General features: G+C 32.2%; 1 protein-coding gene across 1 annotated transcript in view; it reads right to left on the reverse strand.

Annotated features, from left to right (window-relative positions):
- Positions 1-22,071, reverse strand: part of LOC115879628 (cathepsin L1-like) — a 56,801-nt gene that overhangs the window by 21,956 nt on the left and 12,774 nt on the right. Inside the window, exons 2-4 of the mRNA XM_030896527.1 lie at positions 11,713-12,070; positions 7,671-8,024; positions 5,684-5,924 (exon numbers count right to left, since the gene is read on the reverse strand). Coding sequence (XP_030752387.1) covers positions 5,684-5,924; positions 7,671-8,024; positions 11,713-12,036 — 919 coding nt within the window. The 5' untranslated portion in view covers positions 12,037-12,070. The remainder of the gene's footprint in view (positions 1-5,683; positions 5,925-7,670; positions 8,025-11,712; positions 12,071-22,071) is intronic.

The raw sequence follows: 22,071 nt of genomic DNA on the forward strand, positions 1-22,071 counted from the left end.
ATATATTAAAAAACGTATTTCTCTTTTTTTTATTTAACAGGTAAATACAATTTTATTATTCCACCCTTTTTTATTTGCATATTTAAATCAATTTTTGCATTTCAGGTGTATCTTAATATGTTCATTTTCAGTAATATACTTCATATAACTATACGTTCTAAAATTAAAAAAAATATCCTTCACATTCATTCACTTTCGACATATCTTTTACATAATTAAAATAATAATAATAAAAAATAAAATTAATTCTGGTTATCTGTTATCTATCATAATACTCTGTCAAATATAAATTGATTTAGACCTTGAGACAGCTGAATTTGTCGTGTGATTATGACCAAACATGTAATCAATAGTTTATATCTATGTAATATTTCTAGAGCAAGGTTTTTATATGTAGATATGCATATCATTATTATTTTAAATATTTAATTATAGATATATTTGTCCAATTTAGTAGAATTTACCCCGGAACAGTAAATCTATAATCTTAAAACAATTACCTAAGAGAAATAAGTAATCATAGACATGGCCTTAAATATGTATAAATATCATTTATTTGCAGTCAATGGCAAACCAACAGTGTGCTGTTAGAATGAAGCTAAACACTTTATCGATGGTAGACTATATTAGATTTTCTATGCATTGAAAGTTACTGACTATACATAGTATAAAATTTACATATGTAATTCAAGTATTTTATTTATTATTATATATTTATCATTATTATAATGCATCATCTTGTATAAACTAGGTGGGGTCAACACGCAATAATGTGTCAACAAAATACTTATAATATTTTCATAATTAGTAACACAGAGCCTGAAATTTCAACATTTTCTTTAATTGACATTGTTAATACAGGAAGCCGTATTGTTTTTTATAGAATCTAATTAACTAAATTGTCTAATCAAGCATGACGAGATTTTATTCTACTAATATCGATTAATATCGTTTATCATGTGTAGAGAGAGGTGTGTTTCGTCAAGTTTTGATTACAGAAAGGGAATACAAAAGGATCACCGAAGGAGAAAAAATACTCAGGTGCGTATTCACTATCCGAACGAATGTTCATTCGTTCGTTCGGTAGTAGTATGGACGGAACCGGATTTTAGAACCAAACGAAAACACCTTAACCCATTCGTTTGCGAACGCCTTTGATGTACCGACTCGAAACAGATGGCCGAGCGAACGAACAAACGAACGACCGCATGCGTTCGGTCCACCGTCCAAATATACCGAATTCCATTCGTTCGCTCGCTCGTTCGTTCGTTCGTTCGGATAATGAATACGCACCTTAATAGGGTATTTCAAACAACCTGTTCATTAGAGTTATTTTAAGGTTCTAATTAAAGATACAAATCTCAATTGTTTATCTAAATAAGGGGTATTTCCAGGTGTTTTTTTCTGACACATTTTGGATGTCGTCTGTCGAAATTTTCTCTGGCTCGTTTCTGACTTTAGTTTGATTTGCCCACATGACTACACACTTAATGAATATCTCTCTTCAGGCGAAAATGGTTTAAGAATTACATAAATAAAAAAAAGGTTTTTATTATTGACATTTTCAGAAAAAATTATTTTTCATAAAAAAATTGTTTGTTCTAAAATGGTTAACCCCGTTTATACTTTTCCAAATTACTGTATGTACCGTTTTAGAGAAAATTTAAAAAAATATGAAAATATGGTTGAATTTTTTTAAGTCCTAAAAATCAAAACGTATTTCTATGGTAATATAATTTCGTTTTCATTCTTTGATAGATTGTTATGGATAAAAGTTCAATTAAAGTCAATTTTTTTGCTGTTTTAACGTGTTAAAGAAGTACAACATTTTTTTTAGTTTTATGCTACGGAAAGACTATGTATTAGTTATCTGAAAATGTGATACAGGAAAAAGTATAACGTTAATCAAAGTTAATAATAACCATCTATCAAAGAATGAAATCGAAATTATATTACCATAGAAACGCCTTTTGATTTTTAGGACTTTCAATATAGAAAATTACAATAGAAAAAAACAGTAGGAAAATTCAACCACACTTTCATGTTTTTTTTTAATTTTCTCTAAAACGGTATGGCAATTTGGGAAAGTATAAACGGGATTAACCATTTTAGAATAAGCAAAAATTTTTCTGAAGAATGCATTTCTCTCAAACTGTCAATAATAAAAAAGTTTTTTCTCTTATAAGACAATTCGGGGACATACTGTATAATAGGTACCTATATGATCCAGACACTGTTTTACTGTTTAAAATACTAGCTTGTGAAAGACTATGTTTTTATTTTTGTTGTAAATTCCACAAATCATGCTCTTTATACTCTCCACCATCGCACAGAATTTTCCTCTTGGTTTGATAAAAAAAACTCACAACGCAAGGTCCAAATACAAATTTAAAACAAAACACCGTAACATGAAACTTAAAAATGTAAATGAAACAAAAACTACAAGGCCTTAAGTTATGAATATTTAAATAATATCTAAATAAAGAAAAAGTGTTGCGAAAAAAATCTATATAATTTAATGGGAATACTATACAGGGTGTCTCAACATTACATGGACATAGAACTACTACGTATTTTTGAAATCAAAATAAGTTCATTTTCAAACTTTTGGAGTTCATGTTCAAAGATTTGGGGTGCCTATGTTTTGCTAAGTGCTTTAACATTTGACCCAAAATCAAGAAAAAAGTACGGAAAGTGTGAAAACTATCTCGACCCCTAGATAAATTTTAGTTCAAATATTTTCGAACTGAACGATGCCACATCGCATAGATAGAGAAAAAATTATTGGAGAATTTATTTTTCCAGAGGAGAGCTACAAAATATACAGGAAGTTCCAATATTCCGTGGGCATAGAACAAGTACGAAGTACGTATTTTTTGAATCGAAATAAATTTATTGCACATAATTTACCTTTATACAAAAGTGCTTTGATTGTCCGTTAGATGGCATCAATAAAAATTAAACCCGAACCAAAGAGTATCTCCTCTTTGCCCGAACGTTAATTTAAAATTTATTAATTTTTTAAGCTCTTTATGAAGCTTATTGTCAAATATAATTTGTGGTACTAACATAAAATTCTATATTTTCACTTTCAAGCACTTTTGTATAGAGGTAAATTGTGTTCAATGTACTTATTTTGATTCCAAAAATACATAGTAGTTCAATGTCCACGGAATATTGGGACACCCTGTATATTCAATAGTATAATAATCAAAGCATATTCTGTCTTAGTTAATGTTGTGAGCACCAGTAAGGTCTACTTATATTAATATTTGTCTAAGTATGATGCCAGTGTACTTCGTATACACGTGTGGCAAAATTTCATTAGCAATAGGAGGTTTTCAATGCGATAAAAAAAGATGGTAAGGCTGCAAAATACACTGCAGTACAACAGAGACGGATAAAGTGTCTTTTCCCTACCATTGTATAGGGGAAGTGATCATAGAAGTGATACGACGAGAGAGCCTCTGCGTGAGGGGGTGGGTATTTAAGACGTGGGGGCTACCGGCTACTAATAGAATAGAATGGAAAAAATAGAAAGACGAAGGACAGTGTTGCCATTCTGTTAAATGAAAATTATGTTGGCTTATCCTAAATCCCGAATCTTCTAATCCCATTATCTTGCCTACTTAATGAAATATTAATGTGTTAATATTAATATTGGGGTGGGTATTTAAGACGTGGGGGCTACCGGCTACTAATAGAATAGAATGGAAAAAATAGAAAGACGAAGGACAGTGTTGCCATTCTGTTAAATGAAAATTATGTTGGCTTATCCTAAATCCCGAATCTTCTAATCCCATTATCTTGCCTACTTAATGAAATATTAATGTCCACTTGCACCGTTTGTATAAACTTTGTTTAAAGGCTAAACAGTGATTAAGTATAATAAAATATTATATAGTTAATCACTGTTTAGCCTTTAAACAAAGTTTATAGAAACGGTGCAAGTGGGCATAAATAAAGTACAAAACAATTTTAAGAATGTTTTCTCTAGGCACATAACAACTTCTTTCTAAAACAAAAAGTAACATGCAGAACTTTGAAATCATTTCTAAAATAGCAAGTGCAATTCTAAGAAATGGCAATACTGTACGATCTCCCTTCCAGTCGCCCCGACAGCGGTCGGCGGCGGCGGTAACAAAGGAATTAGGCCGAAAAAACTTTATAAAGGAGTAGCTGAACAGGGTTGCCGGGTTTGTTAGATTATAATTCCATACGAGAACAAAATTCTTGGTAGATCTTCAATGAAAATCAAAAGTACAGAAACAAAATAAAATATAATATTTAAGTCCAAAATTAGCATTCCTATGTGTCGTAATACTAGATCGCTCAAATAAAATACAAATATAGTAAATATAACAAGAATTAGAAATAGGTAGGTATATTATATTCAGTGCGAGATTCTGAATCATACGTTCTACTCGCCTGGGGTAGTTTTGTTTTAAGGTTCGACATTTCGTGGTTTAGTGGTTTGGTAATTTCAAGGCCACGCTTTTGATTAGAAAATTTTGAGGTTTGGATATGAGAATGGGATGGGACAGTGATTTTCCCAGTATAGTCTTGGGAGATAAGCTAAGGCTCGCGTGGGCAGGGGCACGTGCCTGCGTGTCATTAGGGAAGTGGCAGGTAAACGGTGGTTAAATACAGCACAAAACAGGGTGACATGGAAAAGGATAGGAGAGACCTATATCCAGGAGTGGATGAATCCGGGTTGAGGAAGAGGTATATTATTTAATATTAAAAAAAATATATTAAATTAAACAATATTAATATATTAATAAAAACTATAACAAGTAGAGATAGCAGTCACTTTTTACCTTTTGTACAAATTTTGATCAGTGATATCTAAAATTAATTTCATTTCAGTGGGAAAGCTGTAGCAACTCTCAACTCTTTTTTCATATTAATATATTTTTTTGACAGGAAAAGCACTAAAATATTTATCCGTATTTAGTTTGTTTCTTAACTTAGATTTTGTTTTTTGTTTATATTTTTGGGGAAAATATGGGTTCAACTTTAGTAGATGAATGAAACAAAATTTTTTCAAAAGATATCAACTTCTTAGGGCATATCGCCAATACCGCGCCTAATAAAGAGTAATAAGGATTTGTAGGAATATCTTTGTAACTCTACAACTAGACAGAACGATGACCTATGATTACTAAATAAAATTTAATAAACAATAATAAAGTCAGATTAGACTAGAGACGCAGTTGAACATATCGTTAGATTTTTGTTTAAATTGGTAGATCGGTAGCTTACAGACGAAACCGGTAGATCTGGCAACTCTGTGATGGACTGACGTGACGGCGTTTTGCGGAGGCGCGGGAAGGGAAATAAAATAATGGCGATAAAGGGCAGGTGGATGGTTATCATCAAAATTTGTTATCTTATTGGAGTTTGTCTAACTCGACAGTCGTAGTGGAAGTGGAAACGGGGAAGTTGTTGTCCATCTCTGTTTAAGCTTAGACTTTTTATAGGCGTTTCATTCCAATGCATGTAATTCCTATGCCTAGATATCCTATTACCGGACCTGTATAGATCCTAGGGACAGGGTTTCAGACTGAGTGTATCATAGGTATCAAATAGGCAATTCTGCCAATTTGACTTCGATAAGCTGTCGTATTTGGCACTTTAACCAACCAATTATAAGGAATATGAAGGAGATTCTTGTACTTACCAGTACACTGAGCTACAACGCCGTCCCTCTTGAAGCGACACTGACCATCTTGCCCTTCATATGGATACACCTCTTCCCCATCAACACCATTGTTCGCTCTGATATACTGGAAAGCTGGATCAATCAATCCTCCTTGGCACCCATCGTTGTCGTATTCTGTGGTACAGTCCACTAGGTTCTGCTCGCTTACATCAACCAGTTGGCCTGTTTTGCGGAACCAGGCAGCTTCCAGGGCACCAGCCTGATATTGAATTAATATAAATAATTTAAAATAAAAAAAATATTTTCATAAAAATATTCCAATATTTGCAAAACCATCAAAACTTTCAAAAAAGTAAAAATTGTTCACTTTATGGCTCTACATTTAAAAAAAAATATACAGGGTGGTCCGAATTGTATTCCGCAAACTTCGGCAGCATATTCTGCAGATAAAAATAGGTAAAAAAGTTCGTATAAATGTATGTCCTAAAATGCTTAGTTTCGGAGATACAGGGTGTAGAAATTTCATTTTTATTTCGATTTTTTCCAAGTAATTTCTGAAGTAACGTCAATATTTAGATGAAAATTGGTGTCTGGGAGTTTTCTAACATGGGAAATTTGATTTTGATGTCAATATGACTCCTACTTGTAGAGGGCGCCACCTACATGTGTTTTAACTGTTTTGAAGCGTAATAACTTTTTGTCCGTACCTGTATAAAACTACCGAGGGAAAAAATATACATCTCAAGATATTTGGAATGGAAATAGTCAATACATGCTATTATTGACGAAAAATAAACACGTTGAGTATAAGTAGTTAATAAAATTTGGGAAATTTTTATTTTTTTTAAATTAATCATATTTTTTCTGCAAAAAAATGATGATAAAACAGTTTTTGTTGAATTTTTGGTACAAGAACATTTCAAATTTATGATCTCAGTCTAATAACTATAACATGTTTAATTTATGTCATTGATAGCAGGTATTGATAATTTCGATTCCAAACATCTCGAAAACCATTACTGGTAGCGATTTTTACCAAGAGACCTTTTTTTACGTAAAAAGCGTCGTAAATGTATATTTTTTACTCAGTAGTTTTATACATGTACGGATGAAAAGTTATTACTCTTCAAACTAGTTAAAAAATACGTAGGTGGCGCCCTCTACTAGTAGAAATCATATTGACATCAAAATCAAATTTCTCATGTCAAAAAACTCTCAGACACCAATTTTAATCCAAATATTGACGTTACTGCAGAAATTATTTGGAAAAAATCGAAATAAAAATGAAAGTTCAACACCCTGTATCTCCGAATCTAAGCATTTTTGAACATACATCTATAAGAACATTTTTACTTATTTTTGTCTGCAGAATATGCTACCGAAGTTTCCGGAATACAGTTCGGACCACCCTGTATAGTTCATATCAAATTTACGTTTAGTCACGTGATTAAGCTTGACCGGCATAGCGTTGCCCACTTTTATATATTTTCTATTAATCAAAATATTTTAGGAAACAAAAATAAATTAATTATAATTATATAAACAGTTATTATTTACATCAACAAAACTCATCTTCTTAACAGCAATTTAAAGGACACCATTACTATCGCTTTCCTGCTCAAAATTGTGTTTTTTACGGCTATTAAGCTTCTATCTTGTACACTTTTCGCACTAAAAGAGGTTCTAAAAAGAGCAATGTTCGACTACAAGGTTAAAATAAATTGTGGCAACTTTTGACATTTTTGCAGCAGAGCTCCCACCTGAATTCCTAGCGGGAAATTTAAATTTCAGTTAGTCAGCTGAATATGTCCATGTTTGGCAACAATGAATTTAAAAACCGCACCCTCGATTACGCAACTAAATGTTTAATTGGTATCAAATATATATAAAAATTGTTAAAATATATTACATTTTAATAATTTGGCATTGAATCGAACAAGCTGTACAATATTATACGACATTATTTATATAAAATATAACCAACGTTTAAGAAATATACACTTACCGCAGCGAATGCCCAACAACTTTGACACGCCCCCTGAGATTTGACACCTGTCACCGCTCCCACCTGTCGCCAATCTACGCCGTTAGGTATGGCAACGTTAGCACTAGGAATGAAAGTGGTGGGGGCAGGAATTTCCGCGCCAGTGGCGTTCGCCGTGGTCTGTCTGAACCCGTTGAGCAGCTGGTTGAACTCGTGGTTCAACAGGTCTCCGTAGGGATTGAGCTGTTGGACGTAGTTGGTTTTGCCCTTGCTGTATTCCTGGTTGAACCTGGCGATTTTGGCTCGGTTTTCGATGAACACCTCTCTGCGGAAGCGTTCGACTTCATCGGTTGGGTAGGATTTGCCGTACGTTAACTACAAAAAAAAGACAAGTTTATCATACTGTATTGTAAATAACACCTTTAAACAGCCCCTACACTATCCCCGAAATGTTTCTGTCTGCCTTTTATAGGTTATATAGGTGTTAAACTAATTAAAAAATCGTCTAATTATTTCTTATTTTTGAATGGATTTATATCACACTATGTTATTATCTATACTAATATATAAAATCCTTAAGTGACTGATATACTGATTAATCACGATCCTGCTCAAACCCCTCAACGTAAGAAGCTCAATTTTGGCATACAGATTGATTCTAGGGTGTAGAGGTTCGATAAAAAGGGATTTTTCGAAATTCCTGTTCCAAGAGGGTGAAACCACCCCTCAAATATTACAATATTTTTTATTTAAAAAACGGTCAAGTTTCCGAAAAAACGCTTAAACACGTATATTTTATTTTGTTTTTTTACATATTTTAAGATTTTTTAAAAATGTATACAGGGTGTTTCGAAAAATCTGGTCATTGATTAATCACGATCCTGCTTAAAGCGCTTGACGTAAAAAGCTGATTTTTGGAAAACAGATTGACTTTAGGGTGTAGAGTTTCGATAAGAAGGGATTTTTGGAAATTCGAATTCTAAGGGGGTGAAACTATCCCTCAAATATTAAAATATTTTTTATTTAAAAACCGGTGACTTTTTCGGAAAAACACGCACACTTTATTTTCTTGATTTACATATTTTAAGATTTTTTATAAATTTATACAGGGTGTTTCATAAAATATGACCATTGAGTTATCACGATTCTGCTAAAACTGCTTGACGTTTAAAGCTGGTTTTTGGCAAACGGATTGACTGTGGGGTGTAGAGAGGTTCGATAAGGAGGGGTTTCTCGAATCTCAAATTCCAAGAGGGTGAAAACGCCCCTCAAATATTACAGTATGTTGTTATTTAAAAAACGGTTAGTCTTTCGGGAAAACGCTTGGACAAGCATAATTTATTTGGTTTTTTTACATATTTTGAAATTTTTTAAAAAATCATACAGAGTGTTACAAAAAGTTGGGTAATTTCTTAACCACGATTCTGCTTAAACTGCTTGAAGTAAAAAGCTTATTTTTGGCAAACGGATTTTTCGAAAGTCAAATTCCAATGAGATGAAACTACCCCTTAAATATTACCAAGTTATATAATAATAGGTGCCCGGTGGCGTATAGGTACAGTCTCTCGTCTACCAATCTCAAGGTAGTGGGTTCGAATCCCACACCCGGCATTGCATCCGCCGACTATTTTTATTAAAAATAAAAATAGTTTGGGTACCTAGGTCGACTCAGCCTTAAATGAGTACTTGGGATTCACAATCCTGAGGTAATAATAGGCGGTTGAAGCGTAGTGCTAGCCACATTACCTTCCTTGGCGTTAAACGCTATATACGAGAGCTATTATTATTATTATATAATAATATCGCCATATTGTTTTTTCTCATGCTGGCATAAATGTGAGAAAATTTTATCCAGTTTGTATTATTAATGGAAATTCTTGCTTTGCTTTATCATCACCATTACAAATGATTAATTCGACGCGAACGAAGTCGCTGGTACATGCTAGTTATATATAAAAGTATCTTTTATTGACATGGGACCAATCAATAATTTTCCCAATCAGCTCGATATATTGATGATGTTGCCAGTATTAATATAGTCAAGCAATTATTAACAAGCCAGTATTATCAAGCCAGTATTAACATAATCAAGCAATACTACTGTTATATTAATCAATTAAGGCTGTGTAAACAAACATAACATATACAATTTTATATTCTAATTCATTATAATAAAATTAAATGATAAAAATATTGTAATTATTATAATCCTGCTGTTGAAGTGAAAAGTTTTGTTCCTAAACATCTACTATACATATTATAAACACGTGTTTAACAGGTATAATAGAAACGTCTAGGTTTACTTATTTCACTGAGATTTATGAAAAAAATCCTTTGCCTCGGGTACAGGTACCGCCACGTTTCGGAAATAGCTTAAAACGAAACAAAATTGAAGGAGGCAACAAAAAACGCCAAAAAAAAACACCACGCCCTCCTCACGAGTAGTTTTTAGAATCGAAAGTAGGTCGAAGCAAACCGAAGTGGGTCAAGCTGGGCGACGAAACGCGACCTTGACCTGTTTCGAAGAGTTCTCCGCATAGTGTAGAGGCTGTTTTAGAGTGGTCGCAACAAGTTTGAGAGGTAAAGAAGGGTTTCTTCCTTTTTAGCATATAAAAAAATTATAAAAGCAATTCAACTAAATTATTTTTATATGTATAGGCCTGGTGCATTCTCCGTCGGTGCTGCCACTATCAGAGAATATCGTAAACAACTAGTATGTACAAATACAAGGGTTTAAATAGCGAGTATATAAAAAAATTATTATATAATTATTAAAAAAGTGTTAGGAAGTATAATTTGTAAAAAATCTAAAAATAAAAATAAAAAACTAAATATTTTGATATCTTCAGAAGGTCTAATTTGTATTGTAATTTATTATTCCAACTAAAAAGCCTTTTTAGATGAGTTCAACTACGGTGCAAGCATAGTTTTAACCACCGGTTTTGCTAATGGAGACATAATTGGGGCTATTTTGGCTATAACGAAATTTTTTAAAGGTTCATAATTATAATTTTAGATGTTCATAAAATTTCATTAACATTGCAAATTATATTTTATCCTCTCATAGTATATGATTATTTAATTTTTTTGATTATGTAATAAGCATTTTGTTTACTCACTTGTTTCGTCGAACTGCTTGAATCCATTTTTGCTTTTGATCAAATCGGTGTGAGAAACTGTGAAGTTATAAAATGGTGTTTCGGGAAAGTTGAATATCCTTTTCATTCCAAATTCATTCATTTGAATATCCATTTCATCATTGAATATTTTTTCGCCAATTTTATTAACATTTGAAATTGTCACAACACAACACGACGCCTAGGGGTTCTTTTTCTCTTTTTTTTACTACCCGAAACAGCGTTACATTTCACAAACTTGCTGAGTGTTTTATAGTTTCAATACCTGCACTAGCAAAAAATAAAATACTTAAATATTATGACAGAGCCACGATTTCAATATTTTAATGCGATCAACATGAACTGTAACCGGGACGGCGTGAAATACATAGTGAAAACTTCTGACTTCTGCCGTATAGAGCGCTGGGGTCGGAATTTTTTTGAAATCAACTGAAATGCACCAAGCCTATAGCGAACTTTCAATGTAATAAATATCAACATAATAAGCTTAACCGCAAAGACACCCTGTGTATAATCTACCGTGCTTTTATTTTAACTATGAACATATGGCTTAATATAGTGCTTCTGCTATGTTAATTTTTAAAGTGGAACTGTCAATGCATTGAATTTCAACGAATAGTGTGCAACCAACTAAACTCCGTTGCAAAAGAAATATTTGTTTTAAAATAATACTTTGTTTAATTAAAAATAGTTTTTAGGCAAGAGATTGCCAAGAATCCATATAGTTTGGATGGAAAAAAATATCTGAAATTTTATTTTATGTCTATTATTTGTTTGGCGAAAAAACTGTATAGCCTGTCAATATTTTATCAATGAATGATAAAAGGTTGGTGATAGCACTGACAACAGGGAGTGATTTACAAATTACAATGATTAACGGCTATGTTCACAGTTTAAATAAAAGCACTGTAGACTCTACAACTCACCTTAAACGCTTTCCATTCCTCCTCAATCAAGTTCTCCAAACTGACGGGGACCAGTTTTTTGAACTCGTTCTGTATATAGTTCGGTTGCTGCATAGTGTGCAGGTCGAACCTCACATGCTCCCCCCCGAAACCTATCCCACCGTGTATAGGGTGTGGGTGTGGAGGATGGGGTCCAACCAGCACCCCAGCGCTGGCCGATACGTGGGGCAACGTGAGCAAGGGTCCGTGGGGGTGAATGTAGCCCCTTTTTCCATGCCTGGGCCCATCGGCTAGGGTTAGAGTGATGAGGGTGGTTAGAAAATAGAAAATTCTGGAGGAGTGCATTGTAAGTTCGGGTGGAGTAGCGGTATTGTACAATCTGGAAATAAATCGTATAAGTAAATAAAATAAGTTAATAATAAGTAAATTATATAGTAAACCTATGACTAAAAAAATTAAAATGAAATTCAAAGAAATAAACACAAAGAAAAGTATTTTATACTAAAATAATTCTGAGGTAAAGAAAACTAAGAGGGAAGAAGTTTGTTTAGTTAGGAGTTGGGAGAAAATGTTTTTACAGTAAAAAAAGGAAATTGTTTTGTACCGCAAGACCGAAAAAAAACGGCGTCAGCGATTGCTATGAAATGAAGATTGCTGTCATTTTATATGGGAAATAAATGTCATCGATCGCGTCATCTCCAAGCCAACTGTATTTTTTCGATCATACGGTACAATATTGTGTAAAAATTAAAAAAACATATTATTATAATTTTTTATTCAAAATAAATTCGCGAACACACGTCTACATAATCTTCTAATTTCCTTGAAAATATTCAATATTAACCTATTAATTTATATTTTTGAAATTTATTGGTCTGATATGTTAATGAACCCAAGGAATGTTATATAACAATGTAGCAGTTTATAAATGTGTTAACCTTTTCACCAATTAACTAATTAAAATAACCAGAATTTCATAACCATAACCAGAATTTCATACAGCATCTTATATAAAAAAAACTACATAATATAGTTAACATTTGCGTTTGTTTAATAAATAAGATTTAACATAAATGTCAATAAAAAATGAGAATGGAAAAAATTAACTTATGGCAGCACGGTATTATCGAAGAAAAAGGCGTCAGAGTAGCAAACCTTTTCCAATTTTATTTATCACTTTGTATAAAACCAATAATAGATAAACAAAAAACAACAGAAACATTTTTATTTTGTACCGGGTGGCCAACTAAAAATGGACGCCGGCTGTATCTTAGAAACTACTTATCGTATAACTTTGGGAAAAAATTCTAATAAGAAATCGACCAAGAGAAATCGCTGTAAATTATTTTCAAGTTCGAAAAATGTCCGCTAGGAGGCGTTTCTCTGATAGCCAATCAGAAAACAAAGTTTTTCTCAAAAATATGCAGGTGAACAGGTATTTTAAATATTACTATTATAATCATCCAGAAATTTGTAATTTTTTTGATATAGACTATTTTGCTCTATCTCATAAAATAAAGTGGTGGGGGAAAGTTAAACTTGCTTTTATTGAAATAATATGATAATTCTGGTTTAGGATATTCGATTTAAACAAACTAGGGTTCGTTTAAAAGAACTTTTCTTCGTTAATGATCTCCAGTATAAATTTTGTTTCCATAATTTTTTTCGTGGTAGCTAGAGGGCGCTGAGGGGTATCGGCAGCCAGACGGGCCGCATGCTGTTCCAGAGAGCATAGTAAAAGATATATCAAAGAGCCGGACGTCTTAAAATACTTTCTCGAAAACGTTGCTAGCTCATAGACTATAATATCTACTATAATTTCATAGAAAATACACGTCTGGCTGTCATTTACAATCATGAAAGCACTATCAGACTCATAAGTCAGGTCGTACATTTCGTATTTTTTGAGATGCGAAATTTTTTGACGCTCAAATGCAATTGCAATTTCGTGATTTGCAATATAGCAAAATCGAGAAACATTACTCTTAATTTTAAAAATCGTTCTAGTTCCAAACATTCATATGATGAAAAGTTTAAGACAAGTCACCTTGATCAGATTTTTTACTGCAATAACTTAAAAACTAAGGGAGATTTGTACTAAATAAAGTGAAGAGATCGATTTTGTAGAGAATTAAATTTCCTACAACAAATATTTGACATTTTATTAATACAACTTTCTCATATCTCTGATAATTATTACAAAGTTATTGGCGAATGAAGTTTTTTGATGATGGACGGCCAGACTAAAACCTTGTTTTTTTGGATTCCTGGGGCCAAAACGTTGAGAAAAGTGTTTTTGACCATACTCAAATCGCCCTAAACCAATACTTTTCTTACCATAATTTATGAAAAGGAAAAACATGTAGAGATGACAACAATCTATATAATTGATTGTGATAATCGTAAGTAAAAAAATACCGAGGGTGCTATTTAAAAATCAAAAGTTGTAGTTATTTCCGGTGAAACAGAGGAAGTGACCAAAAACAATTGAATACGTCAGTCAATCTTAATTTATGTCATATACTAACATACCAAATCTCGTTTTTTTATTGTTTTTGAAAAAATAAAAAAGATATAGGTGTGAGCCACTTTTGAGACGCACCCGGTATATGAAATTTGCTTAGAATAAGATACCGAATAATTCTTTCGGTGTTTGCTGATTGGGAAAATAAGTACCAAAAATCTTCACTGCCTCCTGGACTATTCTTACCTGTGTTATGATCTCGCCCAAATTAGTAATTACATAGAAAATTTAAAACATAAATTTCTACCACATATTTTTCTCGAATACAGAAGTTTCTCCTGTGAACTTATAAGATTGATGTCTCATTTAATAATTTGTCAGTTAATTATCCATATTTAGACGCTGATTTATTACCAATTCTCACGATCAATAAATAAATATTATAAGGTCAATTTGCATTAATACGAAGTAAGTAAAGAAATTTTAATATTTCTTATGTAATTAAACAGTTTATATTCTGAAATTAAAAAGAGATGCTAATATCTTATTTCATCTTTCCTCTGTTATTAAGCTTCATTGTTAACTAAAATTTATGTTTTATCATATTTTGGTCTAAATTACCACGTTAATGTTCGATGAAATTACCAAGATCAGTATACCTGTATCTCTCTGGGTTATCTTTACAAGAGGAAAACCTGTTTTATTATTGATATTATGAGAAAAATGCATTCTTCATAAACAAATTTACTTGTTCCAAAATGGTTAATCTCGTTTATACTATACGTTTTCAAATTTCCATACCGTTTTAGTTTAAAATTGACATACAGGCGAGGCACAAAAAATAATTTTTACTCCGAATAGAACATACTATTTTTTTTGAAATGTCAGAAATAATTTCTGAAATAATATCGTTCCAAATATATCGTTATATACGGGGTGTCCCAGAAATAAGTGCAAATATTTTAAGGGGTGGTAGATCTCGACAAAAGAAGCATATTTTCTCTTTATCGTTTTTCAAATAAGTCCAAAATAACGGAGTTATTTTACATTGAAAATTTAAAAAAAAATTATTTTTTGCTAAAATTTTAAAAACTAAAAACTAAAAAAATTTCCAAAAATTTTTTCAAAAAGTTTCGAATTTTCAAAATTATTTTTTCGCGAAACGCGAAAGAAAACTCATAGGCGTGTTTCTGGAGTTGAACTATACTACCCGTTAAAATATTTGTACTTATTTCTGGGACACCCTGTATATTTCTCAAAAAAATAAAAATTAATTAATAAATAATATGTAATAGCGTTCCAAAAAACAAAAAAAAATAAAAGTAATATCTTGTAGGTAATTATATAGAGGAGTCTAAAATAAGTGCAAATATTTTCAGGGCTAGTAGATTTCGATAAAAGAAACATATTTTCTCTTTACCGTTTTTCAAATGTGTCCAAAATAACAGAATCATTTTACTTTGAAAATCTCAAAAAAAAGTTTTTTGCTTAAATTTTGGGAACCATTGGATCATTTCTGGGTTTTCTTTCTTGTAAATTTAATCTACTACCTATGTTGTCATATTATCAGGAAGTTATGTTTTTTAACTAAAAAAATTTCTAAATAAAATTTCAAAAAATTCCAAATTTTCAAAATCTTTTTTTCGCGAAAAAATCTCATAATCGTGTTTCTGGGATCGAAATATACTACCCCTAAAAATGTTTGCACTTATTTAAGACTCACCCTGTATATCGAGAAACTATGGAACTACTACCATTGCCTGGAAACTTATATCACAGTAGTGAAATTTTGATAAAATAATTTAGTACTTACTAAAAACACGGTATGTCGCTAGTGGTAGGAAAAATAATTTTTAAAGGTTACTAGTTTATTTGGTTGCCTATGATATGCATATACAGGGTGTTTCCTAATTAATCTAAAAAATAAAAAAATCGTTAGAAAACGGCATAAGGTGGGCTCTTAATAAGTATATTTATTTTTTTCTCGGCAACCGTTTGATGAACAAGAAAAACTCAAAAGATCAATTTTGTTGAAAAAGGATGGCCAGTCAAGAAAAAAATATATTTTCTTTAAAAAAGCAGTAGTGTACCATTTATGTTAAGCAAAATATCGATTTTTTTTTAATTTTTAACACCCTGTAGATCAGAAAGGGGAAGTACTTTAGACCTAATGGTTATATAAAAATTGTTTTAAGAACACATGAGGAATCACACCACAATTTTTTAGACTAATTAGAAAACACCCTGTACATTGTCAACTTGACAATGATTGTTGATAAATCAAAAAATACCTTTTCTGTGAAAAAAGCCCGATTTTCGCAGGAAAAATTTTGGTTTTTATTGAATTTGGGCCTGCGTCTGCAAATACCGGTATTTTTTTTAATATTGTATCTATCTAAATTTTAAATATCATAGTCAGAAATAGTTTTATTATTTATTAACTGTAAAAATTGTATACTTATAAGTTTTATCAAATATTGTGATTTACTTTCTACCTTGTAGTCAAAATTTGTATTTAATAAACTGTAAAATATATATATATTCTTATGTTTTATTAAAGTTATTCTGATATACTAATATATCAGTGTAACTTTAAAAATAAATCCTTTGAAATCAAATATAAACATAAAAAATATTTACAGCAGAAAAGGCGAAGGCGCTGGGTTAAACGTAGTCTCTACTAAGAACACAGAGGGGCGCTTTGACCCAAAATTGTACTATTAAGTTTCATATCTATCTTAATAGAAGATTATATTCTTTTATCTATGACTACTACGCTCGTTGAATTTGACACTTCATGTCAGTTTAATAATATATTTTCGTACTTTTGTTCTTAGGCGTAAAAGTGCTTTTCTTTTATACCTGGGCGTTAAAATGACTTTTATGTTGTCAACAATGTCAACCACATCGCAAAAATTAATACTTTTGTTTAATTAATCTTTTCATCGTTGCAATATTGATAAGCTTTCAGACTTAAGAATGACGTGGGGTAAAACATTGAATACGGAAAATCAAATGCAATACAAAATACAATGATATAAAATAATTAATATAAATATATTATAATATAAACAATCAAATCATTTTCCCGGAAGATGGATTGGAAATGGTAGAGCAGTATAATGTCCAGCGAGGTTCCTGGACCTATCGCCAAGTGGCTACATTATTTGACGTCATTAAATTAATTCATCTCAACATTTACAATAAAGAGTACAAAATGCATTGGGAAGTATAAGAAGAAAGTTCAAAGAGCTATAAATAAAAATGAGGGAAAAATAAATTTGTGCAATAGAGTGGGTGTGGGTGGTAACCTGGTAACCCTTTCGAACATCTATAACATTAAAAACTAGTTTGTAGAAATTGATTTATTTATAATAACTACGATTAATATTATGCATATTATTAGATCGCATTAAAAATAATATCTTTAAATTTCTGACCTGAATATTATTTATTTGAATCTTTCAGTTGGTTCGATTTTCCTTATTCAATGTCTAATTAGCGTTGATCATTATTGTTGCCATGAATATAATCAAATTAAATTATTTAAGAAACCAGAGTCGGACAAAAAAAACGTATAAAGTGTGGCATATCATTGTATTCAGGAGACCGAGTTCTTTCAAAACCAGAAATATAAAATGCAGGTCCGTATTTAAAAAAAAATAAGTTGGCTTCTGTATCTCACAAATTATCAGCTAATTTGTAAATCTAAAAATACTATCAGATAGCCTTAATAATGTGGCTATAAAAACATGCAATTAGTTCTTTGATTTTCTAAAAAGTAACGACAAGAAAAAATAAAATTGATTTTCAAAAAAATCATTTTTTTCCATAAAACTTAGCAATCCTTGAAATTTTTAAAACTTTTTTGAGGGCATCTTGGTGAACATCCCAATAACGGCAACTTTGCCCTAATTTAACCATGTTCCTATCTATTATGGTTACCGAGATACCAATGCTCGTACCTCGAATTTGTAGCACCCTGTATACAGGGTGTAAAACAGCCTAAACATTGAATAAATATTTTATAAAATCTTTCTTTTAGGTAATAACATACTAACGGTGATAACAAATTACTGTTTACAGAAATACATAACTATTACAGAATTATTATGATTTCGATGACTATAAAATATGTAAATCTCTCTGAAAAGACGCATCTAGAAGTAGTCATTAATAAATTACATCCTAGATGCTGCAATCGAACAACATCGAGAAAGTCGATAGACAACAATAATCGTTCATTGACTATTTAGGAAGTATATTATTAATATCGAAACATCAGACGAAAAGTATTTTTTTAAGAACTCTCACTCAAGTTATAAAAAATATGTCTAGTAGGTATTTCATTCAAAATTTTATTGTCAATAATACTCCTACTGTTGATTTAATGAGTACACTTACCAGCACTAAAATCGGACACTTTAAAAATTTTCATGTATTTTAAAGTTTTATACATATATTGTGTTCTAGTAGGCCGATTTTGATGATTTTTAAAGCAATTTGTATCTAAATTATTTGGCTTTTTAACATCTCTTTCTAAATTAAAAATGAAACTTGCCATCTGTCATTATATATTATACGAGGGAAAACACATATTGTTGATATATTTTGGTGATAAGTTTGAAACACCCTATGGAGTATGTTAACAAAGCATGGAATTTAAAAATCATTGTATCATCTAGATGTATATTTTCTCAACAGTATGTTTTTTGGTTCATCGCAATAGCTTTATTTTTTTTGAGATATTCGCTTTTGAAGCAGGCACTAACATTTTTTCGTATTTTTTACATTAAAACTGTGCCTTTGCTTTTGGTCCTAGTCAACAGACCTATAAAATAGTGTTTATGATTTATGTAATATCTGTCTGTGAAAAATAATATTTTTCTACTAGAGTAAACGTCAATCAGAGACGTCAATAAAGAATAATAATATGACTTTTTAATGACAGTGGCATTACGAAAACAATAAACACTATTTTATAAGTGTGTATTTAGATTGGAATGCCCGTCAAAATTTTGGGTCGCGAAATTGTTTTGGGTCGCGACCGTTGTACGCGATCTGGCGCTGCTATAGCGGTTGCTAAGAACAACCGCAAACAAAAACAGAAATAAATTTCTCTTGTCCATATCTCTTGTCAAAGTCAGAATCTTCAAAAATTATAAAATCTTTCTAAATCTAAACCGCTCTCATTGAAAAAATTCCAAAAATTGTTTAAAGCGTCCATTTTCAAAGTAATTATTGCTATCTTGTGAGTTTAATTTAAGTTTTATTTACTCAAACCCGTGATAATTGTGAAAAAGTGGCATTACAAACTTAAACAGCTGTGCTGTGAACTGCAAAAACCATCGTGGATCGTGGCATAACGTCGGTTTCCATTGTTTTATAGGTATTTCATACATGTCCTTATATAAAATAAAGTTTCTAGTATGCAACGCACTGTATTTTATTTATAAAATTAAAAGAAAATAATAAATTTGAATAAACAATATTTGGCGATATAATTCCGGAAAAAGCCGAACCGCTCAGAAATTTTCAAAAGCTTTGGGTCGCGACCGTTGCAAGAATAGCGCCAAATAATGTTTACATTGTCCTTATGGGCACTTTCCATTCTAAGTGTGTTGATGAGGACCCAAAAGCAAAGGCGTGGGTTCAATGCTAAAGTTGGCAAAATCAAACAGTAATTCACGACAATGCACTAAAATACTTTTGATTACTTGTATTTGACTAAGAGTGGGTCCCAGGTGGGACCCTCCACTGCGGCCGCGAGGGCCTATTGTGGCTCAGTTTCTACAAGCTCTTTAATAAAAAAAAGAGCATTAAAGTTCACCCTCAAATCCCAGCCTTTTAACATAGGCCGTTATGTCCGGGTTGATATCTAGGGCTGATAGGTCTGATAGGTCTAGCGTGAGTTTGCCAAACACCTCAAACCTGGTCCTGCCCCCAGCGGGGCAAGTACACATAACGTGCTTCATTGTTTCGTCATCTTCTATACAGAGTCGGCATTCGGCGTCTTCCACCAGTCCCATCCTCTGTAGATGCGATATGTGATCTCAGCCGGCAGTGGCCCGTGTATACTAAGTGTATACTGCAGTAAGCGTACGCGCTCCGTTCCTACCAGCCTTTAGGAGTTCATCTGTTCTATGGTTCTACGTTTGGATGGCTCTGCTAGGATTGTCTTGGCATGTTCCATTACGGGACTGTCATACCAGTCCCGAAACGTCGCACTCCTAACCCATTCACAGAGCCTGTCTCTTGCAAGATTTTTTAGTACGCTTAAGATTTTTTAGTACGCTAAGTGTCGGTTCTGGGCCCACGAATGGCGAGCCTGCAGCCTGCACCAGTTTTGGCGAGGGAATCAGCACGTTCATTTCCCTCTAAGCCGACATATCCCGGTATCCATATTAGCGACACTTTGTTCCTATCTCCTAATATATTGAGTAGTTTCTTACAATGAAGAATCGTCATAGACGTGCTTTTCGTTGCCTCAAGTGCTTTCAACGCGGCTTGACTATCCGAAAATATGCTTATTGTTTTCCCGGTGTATTGCTGTTCTACCAGCAGTTGCACACAGGTTTCAATAGCATATAGCTCAGCTTGGAAAATTGTGGTGTGTTTTCCAAGACTGTGGTAGATTTCAGTCTCAGACTGCTGCAGTAAATTCCTGCGCCAGATCCTTTATCGTTTTTGGATCCGTCCGTGTACCAACACATTTCCGCATCTAATAAGCCGCTTCTCGGCTTATCCCATTCATCCCTATTCGGAAACAGGACGTTTTAGGTGCGCGTCAAGAGTTGGATTGGTGGTGTGAGATCCGAGACTATTCCCAGAATCTCATCCGATTGTAGTTCGTCTACTAGTCGGTTTTGTATGAACATGATTGTTCCTTTGATTACTTAGTGCAAAGTTACTTACACCAAAGGTTCCAAATTCCAACCCTCAACTGTAACGCTAAAGTTGCTGTAAATCATTAACTCTCTGATTCAAAAGCGAATATCTCCAATAAAAATAAAGCTATTTAGATGAATCAACAACCGAACTATCGAGAAAAGACTATTTAGATGATAAAATGATTTTTAAACTCGTTGCTTTGTTAATATATTCCACAGGGTGTTATAAATTTTCACCAAAATATCAACATTTTGTTTTCCCTCGTATATTTGGTACACGGGGACTTTCATTTTTAATTTAGAAAAAGGCACTAAAAAGTCATATAATTTAGCTACAAATTGCTTCAAAATCGGCCCACTAGAACAAAATATATAAACTTTAAAATACATCAAAATTTTAAGACGCTCGTTTTTCGTACCGTTGAGTGTATAAGAATATCTATAGAAACATTTAAATATTTGCACATATTCTTATATCTGTGGTTATATTACATGTATATTGTCCCGCATTTTGGGCATATAATAACTTTGAGCGCCCAAATCTCAAGAAGTAGTTAAAAGTGAGTATTAAAATCACAGAAATTATTTTAATTAAAGAAAAAAGTGAGATATACAGGGTCCGGCAATAGTGCGTCGGGCATCTGTAGCTCCTAGAATAAAGAACTGGTACAGAAAACACAGGAAAAATATTTTATATTTTAGAAAGTTTGGCGTAGAATATTCAATATCCTGTATGATTTACGATTACCATATTTATAGCAAAGTAAGTACAGACTATCTAAAGTAAATACCTAATATAGTTTTGATTTCAGAAAAGTTTATGTATTTTTAATAATTTTTTTAAGAAGGGCTGAAAAAAATATATTTTTGATTTATTTTTTAATATCTCTGAAACTATTGGCATATATTTATTCATATCTTAGGGTTATGTAAACTGATCTGAAAGGAAGCCAAAAATGCAATAATATACAGGGTGTTCCATTTAAAAAAAATCATCCAGGTCCACTCACACTTTTTTGAGCCACC

The sequence above is a fragment of the Sitophilus oryzae genome, unplaced genomic scaffold, assembly GCF_002938485.1.
Source record: "Sitophilus oryzae breed Bouriz unplaced genomic scaffold, Soryzae_2.0 scaffold_1067_pilon_pilon, whole genome shotgun sequence".
Lineage (NCBI taxonomy): Eukaryota > Metazoa > Arthropoda > Insecta > Coleoptera > Curculionidae > Sitophilus > Sitophilus oryzae.